Source organism: Melanerpes formicivorus, unplaced genomic scaffold (assembly GCF_026170545.1).
Source record: "Melanerpes formicivorus ecotype bairdi unplaced genomic scaffold, bMelFor1.0.p_v2 SCAF_29, whole genome shotgun sequence".
NCBI classification, from domain to species: Eukaryota; Metazoa; Chordata; class Aves; order Piciformes; family Picidae; genus Melanerpes; species Melanerpes formicivorus.
In genome coordinates, this window is record NW_027142381.1 from 7,322,745 (window position 1) to 7,335,143 (window position 12,399).

At 47.2% G+C, this 12,399-nt stretch overlaps 1 protein-coding gene across 10 annotated transcripts in view; it reads right to left on the reverse strand.

Annotated features, from left to right (window-relative positions):
* TBX4 (T-box transcription factor 4) overlaps positions 1–12,399 on the reverse strand; it is a 58,517-nt gene that overhangs the window by 1,320 nt on the left and 44,798 nt on the right. For all 10 annotated transcript variants that reach the window (XM_068154833.1, XM_068154837.1, XM_068154836.1 and 7 more), the window contains 3 exons: positions 4,467–4,619; positions 2,109–2,197; positions 1,028–1,269 (listed from right to left, as the gene is read on the reverse strand). In XM_068154833.1, the coding sequence (XP_068010934.1) occupies positions 1,028–1,269; positions 2,109–2,197; positions 4,467–4,619 (484 nt within the window). The remainder of the gene's footprint in view (positions 1–1,027; positions 1,270–2,108; positions 2,198–4,466; positions 4,620–12,399) is intronic.

The following is a 12,399-nucleotide window of genomic DNA, read 5'->3' on the forward strand; positions in this document are numbered from 1 at the left end:
TGTTACTCCTGACAAATTCAAGAAGTCTCTTAAAGGGTCTTATCTCAGCCTGCCTTCCTGTCATTACAAAAATGCCCCTACATTTCCCAGAGATTCGAGTCCAAAGCTGCAGAAATATTTCCAGATAAAGGAGCCCTTTCCCACTCAGCAGCCCTTCCCTCAGCTCCACACAGAGGAGCTGCAGCCCTTCTCCTACGGATTCCAGTGGCTGCCTTCCCCAGCAGCTTGCTGTTAGCTGTTAGGAATATTCTTGGGATGAATTAGTGAATTCATCTGCAGATGAAACATCTGCTGCAATTACACATTTGCCTCCCAGTCCTCGTTACTGGTGCTGTTAGATTCTTCATTTGCCCATGATCAGAGCATTCTCACAGCTTAAATAAATTAGAGGCCAATGAGACATGCAAATAGGATTTTTTTTTCCTGTGCAGAACTTTTCCATTTAGCTTAAGACATGCCATGATCTCATTTGATGCTGGCCTGCAAGGGAGAGAATGAAGTTGCAGCTCACTTAAACTTCAGAACTAGTGGTAAGGAAGAAAAGGAAGCTTCCACCCAGCTTCCACAGCCCTACTAACCTGCAGTCATTGAGAGAATTGCTAATGACTTCATCCTGGAAAAGTGCTGGGGGTGTGTAGCTGCATGAATACTAAAGGCAGTGTCAGAACATCTCAGGATAGATAAGGCCTCCCCCAAACAATTATTAATTTAGCTCATTTTAGTAATGGATCAGTTTCCAGCACAGCTTCGTGCCATTTGCATTCTGTATGCAGATTACTCTGATTAATTTTTCCAGCTCTGGCTCACAGTCTGAATTGGCTTTCTATGAGACAAACCCACTAATAACCTCCTAAATTCCCAGCTTTTGGGCCCTGAGTCTCCAAAACACACTGATCACATCAGCATCCTTGAGGATCAAGACCTAAGAGACCAGTCTAAATGGAGCTGGACTTAGCAGCAAGCTTTTGCTGCTCCCACTCTTAGGTTTCTTTGCTGTAAGATTTTTCTAGCTGTAAACTCGAGTTACCTCTTCTTTTTAGGCAATGATAGAAGAGCCCTGAATCTCTCTGTGCTGTGAAGGTGTTGAGTGGCAGATCTTGAGTATCTGAAGCTGCAAACTGCATGTGAGCACCATTCTCATACTGATAATGTTGAAGGGTCTGGTGATTCCCATGAAGTGGGTTCACATCTGGCTTTGCTGAAAGCTGGCCGTGACTGGACACCAACCTCTGCCTCATGATGCTTTTGGAAATGACTGGATATTCTTTGCTGCAAGAGATGAGAAAAATTATTACCAGTTAGACAGCAATTAGCAATAACAGAAGGATGAAATATTCATTTGGCTTCCTCAGAGCATCTTCATCCAATGGCTTCAACACCCTTTGCCAAACACAAGGAACTCGTACTCATCACGCAGCTGGGTGTGGGCACAGCATGCAAAGTCTGTCACTGAATTACAGAAAGAGTTTTCAGAGGCATAGATGGCATTGTAAATGTGCCCTCACACACACCAAATGTGATGCTCCCATGGCATAGCCACCTTTTAACTTCTCCAAAGTAGTTCAGCATGTTAGTAGCAGAGTAAGCCCAGCTGCCACAAGATGAGAGGCTGAGAGCTGGGTTTGTTCAGCCTGGAGAAGAGAAGTCTTGGGAGTAACCTTACTGCCATGGACCAGTTGATAAAGGGTGGCTACCAGGAAGATGGGGAGTCCCATGGAAAAGACAAGGGGTGGTGGGGACAAGATAGTCCTGGGGAGATTCCTTTTGGACTCCAGAATAAACTTTTTCCCTGTGAGAACAGTTACAGATTGGAATCATCTCTCAAGGGAAGCAGAGGATTCCCCTACACTGGACAGTTTTAAGACTCAGCTTGACAGGGTGCTGGGCCAGCTCATTTCACCTACACTATCACCTAGGAAGGTTGGACCAGGTGATCCTTCCAACCTGGCATTCTGTGATTTCTGCAGAGAGCACAAAGCTGAAGGATGCACAGTGTTCAGTGCACACACATACACCCCTGTGCACACTGCAGCAGGTCCCCAAGCTGGGCAAGAGGCCACTCCACCAAGCAGCTGCTTCCCACCCCCCCTCATCCCACTCAGCTGTACCTCTGCAGTCGTGCCACCCGCAGGTCGCTGTCGTCGCTCCCCCTGAAGCCCTTGGCAAAGGGATTGTTTTCAATTTTCAGCTGGGTTATCTGTAAAAGAGTGAAAGCAGAAAGACTTTGAAAAGGGAGCAGCAGGTCTGAGGCTGCAGGTCTCCAGGTGCCCCGTCCCACACAGCACCTCATGAAATGCAGAGCCCCTGAGAGGTTCAGCCACCAGAAGAGGTGGTGGCGGAGATGGGGTCTGTGCATTCAGCACTGAGAACCTGAGCTGTGCAGTTAGGTCAAGCAGCAGCAGTTTTTAAAGCTGATGAAATTGCTGACTGTCAATGAGGACAGGAAGGTAAATATCCCTAAGCTTTGGGCTTAGTGGGGATGTATTTGACTGATTTAAGAGAATATTTCCTACATCTCCACATTAGAGACCCTATTGCTGACAATGTGGCTCTCCTCACTTCCATAGCAATTTTGTACAGAAGCAGATCTTATTCTGCTGCTTTGGAATGGTTTAGGGATTGCTGTGGAATGCTATAGCTGACAACTGCCCTTCTAGCAACGCTGGAAAACATCCCTCACCCAAAAATTCCTTGACAGAACTGCTGGCTGGTGTCTGTGATGGAGAAAAAAGGCAGTGCTGTGAATTTAACCAGCCTTGAGCACTTGATCTTCTCTCTGCTTCTGCAGCCAACAATGGTTCCAGGATAGCTCCCAATCAGCTGATGGACCACAAGAAGTGTTGGTCCCTTCCTAATCCAAACCCAGCAGCAGTTCTGTACATCTTCATTTAAGTTTGTTATTTACTGACATGAGCAGATTCAGGGCTTCAGTCCCTCCCTGTTACCTTCCTCTAGCTTCATCCCACCCAGGTGGGAGTTTTGAGCTCATCTGGGGCACTTTCCCCTAAATCTGCCAAGTCCATTCTGTGCTGCCACCCAGCTACCAGGCTGCCCCAGGAGTGGTTGTATGGCAATGACAGTAGAAGTGTGAAGTTTATGGAGCACTTTGGGCACCTTAGGGCTGAAAGGCACTATTGACAAGCCAGACATTTTAAGGAGGTATTAAATAAGCTCTTTTGAGCCTTTTTGGTTAACCACGTTTGGGCAACTGGTTATTTTACACCAACAGTTAAACCTTTTCAAACAGGATTCACTTCAGTGTCCAAATAGGGACCTTTTTTTCGCCCTCCCCCCATCCCTGCCTCACCATAACACATCCATGGTTCTGCTCTGAGTCTTTTAATTGGCTCACTAATTGCAAAACCTTGCAAGGACTCTATGCTTCAAGCATCAAAGGGCACACAGGCATCCTGCTTGGGAGGAAAGGTCTGGTCAGATTATTGGGGAGGAAGAATTTCACATATGTTCCTGTAGGATTTTCCTATGGATGTGTAGGAAAGGAGCTGATGCAGTGACACAGGGCAGGTTTTTCATTCAGAGTGACAGGAGGCTTCCAGCAGCGCTCCCTCACTCTGCACCTTTCTTTATGCCTCCTGTTGTACTTTAAAAACTCCAATTAATTCTCATACAACCCTTCAGTTGGGCTCAACCACGAGGAAAGCTTCAGGGGAGCAGAAGCTTCAGCAAAGGCAAGGCAAACAGGAGCCTCATCATCCTCTGCCTGGCATCCTCCCCATCCTGCCTTGCTGACACGCACGTGCCGTCACAAGGAGGTGACAATTAACTGTCATCTCACTGCCCACCCTGCTAGCCAGCTGGGCTGGTAAAACCCTCAGGGGGACACTACCCACCACCACCACGCTCAAAAAAGAAGAAACCCCAAAGCCTAGAGTACATGACAGTCCACAGCATGCACCCAAAGCTCAGAACCAAGCCCTTTGTCCCTCATCCTTCCCCCCACAACTAACCCAAAACCCCCTCCTGCCCTCCTGTGCTAACCAGGCTCTTAGCTGTGTTTTTATGGTTACATTCCTCGTACCTCTCACTAAATACACACACTATAATTACTTTTCAGTGCAGATTTATGAGCAAGCTTTACTACTCATTATGAGACTTGCTTGCTCTTGTGAGTGACATCTGAGCACGGCGGTTCATTAGCGTCTGCGCTCGCAGGGTCTGCCAAGATATTGTTACCCAGCAATGTTCATGCTGCTCCTCAGCTGCATCTTCTGGCTCCTCACTCTTGCTTAATGCTGGGCTGGAAACTTGTCTTTTAAACAGGCATCTCTGCTGCACAATAGCAGCCTGACACAGGCTCTCTACCCCTCCCTTCAAGCAAACAGCTCTGGCTCAGCAAGGCTCTGCCGCTGCTGTTTGGATGCTCATTCCGTGGCCGTCGGCAGCAGAGAGCTCCAAAAGCCCACGAAGAGAAAGGAAGCAACCCTCAGCATGAAAAAGCAGCTTACCTTGTGGTTCTGGTAGGAGGTCACCGATATAAAGGAGGTCTCGGGGAAAACGTGGGTGCAGAAAGCTGTGTTCTTCGACCCGAAGGCGTTGTTCTCATCTGCCTTGACAATGTGCAGCCGCGGTTGGTATTTATGCATTGAATTAAGAATGATCTGGGAAACAATTGATGCTAAAGTGAGAAACCCAGCTTGAAAAAGACAAGACAAAGCAGGACACAAAGCCTGGTAGTGCTCAACTTTAGCTTTGCTTTCGCATTAGAGGGGGAAATGACTGTGTGTAAATGCACATGGAGCAAGGCAGAAAAGGTCTCTGCTGCTCCACTGAGCAGAGCTGAGCTTAAAGCTCCCCTCCTAAACCCTCATTTTCTTACTGCTATTGGACAGAGTCAGTCCGGGTGGAAAAGAAGCCATAAATTTTTTCCCCAGCTCACACTGGAGCTGTACAATATCTATAATTCACCAGCAGACTGGGCCATAAAGGCTCCTAATAAATACTTTACTGAGCTGAAAAACACACAGTTTAGCAGAGGGAGAAAAATTAAAATCACACAAACCACAGGGGAAGGAAAAAAAAAGGAGAAAAGGGAAAAAAAGGCAAACTTTTTATTTTCTCTGGTGGTACAAGGAAACTACAAGAGAGGAGATTTGGGGTTTCCCCTCCTGTTTGCAGGGAAGCTTTGTGTGGCTGGCTGGGGCTGGGCACCTCTTGCAGTCACCCTACAGCTTCTGCCCTCTTCTCGAGTTGCTGCTGGTTTGTCATGGTGAGGGTTAAGGGAGATAAGAGCGAGCCGTGGGCCAGCAGGCACTGCCCAGTCCAGGCTCAGGCCAGCACAGGGCAGCTCTGATGGAGCACCATGGGCCAAGAGGGGCTGCATATCCCAGCTAGTCCCACAGCATTCATCTGCTCAGCCTGGAGAACAGAAGGCTCCATGGAAACTTTACAGCACCCTTCCAGTACCTGAAGGGGACTACAAGAAAGCTGGGGAGGGACTTTTTATAAGGGTCTGTGGTGATAGGACAAAGGACAAAGGTTTGAAACTAGAGCAGGGTAGATCTAGACTGCACATTAGAAGGAAGTTCTTTATTATGAGGGTGGTGAGACACTGGAACAGTTTGCCCAGAGAACTTGTGGGTGCCTCATCCCTGGAGGTGTTTAAGAGCAGGCTGGATGAGGCTTTCAGCAGCCTGGTCCAGCAGGAGGTATCCCTGCCCATGGCAGGGGGACTGGAACTGGATGATCTTTAAGGTCCCTTACAACTCAAGTCATTCTATGACCTTCCCCAAACAGGAGACCTGCCTGGATGCTACAGAGGAGAATGGGGTTCAAAAAGGGATTTATTTTTAAGAATTAGATTGGCTTTAAGAGAAGCTTTGATGCCTTCTACTGGGCATAAATGTGGCTGCTTTCTTGTTTTCTTGGCATAACCCTTTGAATCTTTTCTCCCCTCTCCCAGATGGCTCATGGAGTCTGTCCTCCCCAGACTTCACAGGAAAAGGGATCTTCAGGCTGACATACTTCTCCTTACTGGGGTGTCCAAGGCAGCTAAAAAGGACACATCCATCCCCAACAGAGAGACAGGCACTGGGCAAAACAGGGAAGACTGCAAGGGGGGTGTCTTCAGCTGGAGACAGACAAGTGGGTGGATGGGTGGACACAAGACAGCAGAGCACTATCAGCTGACACTAACTGTGGGGTTAGAGAACTTAAAAGGAGACTTTTCAAGAAACAGAAGACATTTTCTCCATGCTTGTCTTTTGTGCTCAGGAACCCTTCCTGTTTCGTGCCCATCTGTGCTGAGGAGAGCTCAAGGCAGCAGTGCTGCTCTTTGTGCTCCAGCTGGGACAGGAGCTAGCAAAGGGAGCTTGTGCTCTTTAAACCCCTTCGTCTGGCTCCACGTAACTCTGCCCACAGTAGCTGGCTGCATTATATACCACTTAAATGCAATTTTTATTGGTGACATTTTCCAGACAACCCTCTCCCTGCTCCCCAAGAGGGAGAATGAGGAATTTTTGGCATTTTATCAGCTTTGCATCAAGCCTCTTAACCACTTTGTGGCTGTTGATGTGCAGGGTGTAGATCTGAGAGGGTCGGCTCAGGTTTGGGTTCGGAGCCTTTTCTCTGCTTTCATGTATCAGCCACTCGTAAAACAAAGCCAGGGTGAACAACAGCAGAGGGACAAGACCCATAAGGAAGGGCATTTTCATTCTCAATAATTAAGAGCTGAGCCAAGCTGATAAATAATGGTTGTCTAGAGCAGAAGCTGGGTTGTGCTAAGCTCTCCTCACTGCCTGTCCCTGCATGCCCAGGGTCTACCAAGGTTGGGTGACTTGTCCCCAGAGTCAGAGCAGATCAGGAGCAGGATGAACAAAACAAAGACTGAGATTTCCAAAGGGAAAGTTAGGATTCCAAGTTTCAATACACTGTAGAGGAAAAGTCCCTCCAAACTAGCATCCACTGGGCTATAACAATCCCTTTAAAAAGATCTTTTTGGGGTTTTTTTAATACCCTCTTAAACCCCCAGGCACTGCAATGAGTTCTAAAGTGAACAAAACATCACATTTGGGAGCCTGATAAACACATACAGAAAAGGCTTTTGGACAGATGCTTAGGGTTACAGTTGTGGCTGCAAACTCTCCTGAAGGTTCATCACAAACTGTTTGAAATCTGGTGGTTGGGGCAGGGGGGGGAAACCCAAACAGCTTCACTTAGCCACTGCATTCACAAGGTTGGGCACTTCTGTCCCCTGCGCCGAAGTGTTTGCCCACGCGCCTCAGGGGTCAAGGACCCACTGGAAAGTGCTGAAGTTCTCTGAGTGCACACCCATGAAAGGAGACCCCCTTGAGATGTGCCAGATCAAAGCTGCACAGCCATCAGCGAGCATGAAACATGATTAATGGATGTGAGAACCCAGAGCCCTGAGGTTAACTTCATTGAGGCAGTGTCCACAGACAGCGGATGGGGAACAGCTTCCAGCAAAGCCCCATAAAAATGCACCATTCCTATAGGAGGAGGGAAAACCCCTTTGGCTGTTTGGCAAAGCAATCAACATGTCAGATTGGGGATGAGAATGGGAAGTCATGGTGCTGTTTCAAACACCTCCTTGTGCCCACTACCATTTGTCACCTCTTTCTCAAGGGGCAAAAAGCACTCTGTGTCCTCACAACCAACACTTCCCAGGCTCGAGGTCAAGAATTTCTGTGCAGAGTCTGTGCCTGTGGACACATCCTCCTCACTTCTGCTGGGTGCAGGCTTCACACATTCAAAAAACCCACCCCTAAAAATCATTCAAGAAAAGCCTCCCAACCCTTAGCTGCAAAACACAGAGTGAAATGCCAACAGTTCAGCCTAAATAGTTTTCAAGGCTGCTGTGGAAAACCGATCGCTGGCTAAAAATACACAAAAGAAATGTAAATTCCACTGCGATGACGAACAGCAGCGGAAAGTAACTCACAGAACTGTGTCAAAAATGAGAAGTATTTTAAATGATGGGACAGAGAACTGGGCAGTGCTGGGCAGGCAGGGGCTGCAGCTGCAGCACTGAGAGGGATAGGAAGGGAGGGAGGAGCTCTCAGCCTCCAAGATGATGCTAAACCACTAACTTTATATTAACCTGCACTTAGCTTTTTCAGTGCGAGGGCTTGGGGAGAGCAGGTTAAGTGGCAGCCACTATCACACACATTTTTAAGTTGCTTTTGGTACAAAATGCAGGTAGAATGGGGGAGGGGGAGTGGTGTTTATCTTGTCTTGGCCACAGAAAATAGTCACTGGTGCATAGATTAGAGGAGGATTTCAACATGACAAAGGAGAAGCATACAAATTCAGTGAGAGAAACTGGAACCCAATGTTTCCTGAGCAGCACTGAGGCACACTGAGGAACTGAAAGCCTCTGTCTGCAGCTTAGTGATCCTCTCTCTTTGCCTATGAAGGAAACAGCCCAGCTTGCTTTTTAGCAGCCCAACAAATACTTTCTTTTTGCATCAGAAAAATAAAACCAACCAAGCAAAGAACAATAAACCCAAACCCCAGCAAAAGGAAAATCAAACAGAGAGCCCAACCAGCATCCTCAGATTAGATGGACAAGCCCAAATCTAGGAATTGGTTATTGGCTCAACATCCCCACAAGTGATGCCACCCATGGGGATGCCATCTCCCACCAGCACCATCCAAGCACTCTCTTTGCCTGGCAAATATTCATTTCCTGGAAATAAAATGGCTGCTAAACAATCTCCCTGTGGGTAATGGCAACCTTCACCTTTCAGAGCATCAGTGGGGAGCTTAAATATGAGGAAGAAATTGTTCAGAGTGAGAGTGGTGAGACACTGGAACAGGTTGCCCAGGGAAGTTGTGGATGTCTCCTCCCTAGAAGTGTTCAAAGCCAGGCTGGATGGGGCCTGGAGCAACCTGGTCTGCTGGAAGGTGTTCCTGTCCATGGCAATGAGGTTGGAACTAGATGACCTTTAAGGTCCCTTCTGACCCAAACCATTCTGTGCTTCCATGATCCAAAGGCACCAACAGGCTGTAAGGCACCACTTGTGCTGCTGCAGGGACCCAGCAGTGGGGATGCTCCTGGGGCTTCACAGGGTGAAACCCAAACAGCTCCTCTGAGAACCATTTGACACCTCTCACTTCCCAAAGTGGTCACCATGCTGCTCAGCCTGAAGCTCAGAGACACCTCCCCTTGCCCACTCACCCCATTGTGTCACCACATCATTGCTGGCCAGAAAGGAGCCAAAGCAGAGCTCGAGGGTGATGTCACTCCTACCCCCTCCACTTTGCACGTGTGGACCAGATTGTGAGACAGATGAAGTCCAAAGTCAAAGGAGAGCTTACACAAACAGCTTTTTTTTAACCCCCCCTCTCCCTCCTTTGTGCTGATCACACAGTTGGCAGCTGGGATTTAAGCTCTGATGAAGCTCAGCTCCTTCATTTCTTTTTCTAATTCCCCAACCAGCAACAAATGTCCCCAAAACTGGTGTCACTGGCTCCTTCCACTTCATTTTCCTTAGGAAAACAAACTCCTTCAGCATCCAGTCTCACCCACTGCTGAGTAACGTCGGCTGCAGGGCTTGCAGACAGCTCCCAGTTTGCAGGATTGGGCCCAAAGGCCAGAAGCTTAGCAGGGTAATGGGACCACAGCGCCTGTCGGGATGCAGACTTGCCTTGAAACCAGCAGTGAAGTGAATTTACTTTCATATGAAATTTGGGGAGTTGATTTAAGAGCCCTCCCTGTTTCACCACGGTATCAGATGTCGTGTGATGCAGTGGTTGGCATGGCAACTGCCCTTTTTATATTGAATAGTAAATGGCTACGAAAAAGCCACATAATTTTATGGTGGCTCCCAGGGGATCACATAACTAATATAAAATCTCTCATTTTAATATATTTTCTGCTTCTTTCTCCCTTTCTTCTATTCTTTCAAAGTGAAAAAGCCTTTGAGCTGAGGTTGGCCCCTGTCCCACACTGGGACGCTGAGCTGGGCTCAAAGGACCAGAACAAAACCCTGATGATTCAGTGTCCCACACGGACAAAAGAACATTCATCAACAAGTCTCTTCCAGACTCACAACCACTGCTGCAGTTCATCTCTTATTAATATGTGGATGATATAAACCACCCCAAACTTAACTTTTCTTTATGAGCAAATGGTTCACAGGAGCTGCCCAAACTGGGCTGCCCAGGATGAGTAGGATATCGCCAGGGAATTGCTGCTGCCACCACCCCGGCCCAGCTGCCTTCATTGCAGCCACCCCAGAAGCTTGTAGAGATACAGCAGCCCAGAGCAAGTAGCTAAAAGCAGTGGGAAAAGACCCTTAAGATCATGGAGTTCAACCAACAACCAACACCAGATTCAGGCAAGCTCTACAGCAGCTAACCCTCCAGCTCTACAATGACCTAAACCTCACCCTATTTACTTACTTTCCCTTCCAGGAAGCAAACCACCTTGATCTGCTCAAAGCCAGAGCCACCCAGGTGGGAAGGGGTTCTTCCAGCCAGCCCCAGCCCTGAGCTGCTGGAGGAGGAGCCTCCCAAACCCACACATTTGTCCTGGCAATCCACATCATGGGCAAAAAGAAATAAAAAGAAAAAAGGCTGGAAAATCCTGGGAAAAGTTTCAACATGAGCTCAGACAAATTGTTCCTTAGGAGAAGGCCAAAGCTGGGATTTTTATTTCTTTTTTCTCAGTCCTTTTTCATCTAATATCAGCTGAAGCTCATTGCAGAGTTTCCTGGCCCTGTGATAGAGCCCTGGTGTGGAGGAGGCGGCCTCCTGCACACGAGCTGCGAGTGGACAGGATGGGGCAGATTTCAGATGTGTGCCCCTGGAATACACACATGTGTGTGACAGAGCATCCCCTGCACCACTCTCACATCCATGGAAACAGGAGGAAAACTTTTTTCCCTGTGAGGGTGACAGAAGACTGGAACAGGCTGTCCAGGGGGCTGTGGAGTCTCCCTCTCTGGAGGTACTTAAAACCTGCCTGGATGTGTTCCTGTGTGACCTGCTCTAGGTGATCCTGCTCTGGTGGACTGTATGAACTTTGGAGGTCCCTTCCAGTCCCTAACATTCTGTGATGCTGTGACCACCCAAGGATGCAAGCAGGCTTGGGTAGCACATGACAGCTCCACTTGCCCTTTTCCAACACCACCATCCTGCCCGAGAATGGAAGAGGGCTTCAGGATCTGATTCTACTTCAGCTTCTCTCAGCCCCGCTGCATTTGCCTGGTATAAACCAGTACTGTAACAGCAAGGAGACTCAGCACAAGAGATATAAATCTCCTTTTCAACCAGGAATTCCACTGGTGGTTTCCTACCCAGCTCTTCAAATGGCACAGGCAGATCTATTCATCCCTGAGACACACCCCCAGAGGCACACAGCATAAAACTTCAGGTTGGGCTTTGTAATTTACTTGAGCCCCACTAGCTCTCAGATGGTGTCTCAAATGGGTAAGGGGGAGTGGGGGGGAAGAAAAAGGCAGAAATTGAGTTTTTCCCTGGATATTCTTTCAGCAGAACTAGTGTGTGTGTGTGGGGGGGATCTGACTGCAAATTTAGGGCAGAATAAAAGGGGGTTTCAAGATTCAAATGGATGAGAAGCAAGCTGACCTTGCAAGAGGGTATATAGGGAAAAAAGATTCATCTTGTATATTTCCTGGTTTAAAATACAAGGATAAGGCAAAAATAGTATAAATTCCTTAGGTGTATGTAAGAAATCATTTGTGTATAAGAAATTAATGTCATTTCTATCTCATAAAAATAGAAATGTATGTATAAGTAGAAATAAAGACATTTTAATTGCACAGTATACAAAAGAAACCAAATATATCTACATTTAAAGTGTGTGTGTATATATATATATATAAATATAAGGAATCTTCAGCTGAGAGCAAGAATGTAAAACTATTTTCTTACTACAGGGATACCACAGCATTCTCCCAGGTGAGGCCAAAGAGGGTGCACCCAGAAACAGCTCAGCCACAAGTCATAAAGTAAACAAATTAAGGCAGCAAAATCATCTAACTAACATGTAGGCTTTCATGAGATTCCTGGGACATGAAGCTAATTAAAGTGCCTGAGGAGCAGGGGAAGGAAAAAATGCTGAAGCTGAATTAATAAAAAAAATGAGAGGGGAAATCCCAGGCAGGGGGGAAATGAAGTCTTTCAGTGATAATCAAATAAACCCAAGTGTGTAAATAATAAATCTGGAGAGAAATAACAAACTCATCGGCATTAAATGGCAAAGCCACCAGCATTAAAGGCAATAAAGAGCAGATTTGGGTCAGGAAACACAGGAATATCACTTAAAATGCTATCACAAGTGGCAGACCATCTATAATATCCTGCAGTTTTCAACCTCAGGAGGTTACATCTCAGAAACTAAAACAACCTGAGGCTTCAAAAGCAGATAAAGTCCATTAGAGCAATTAAAGTCCC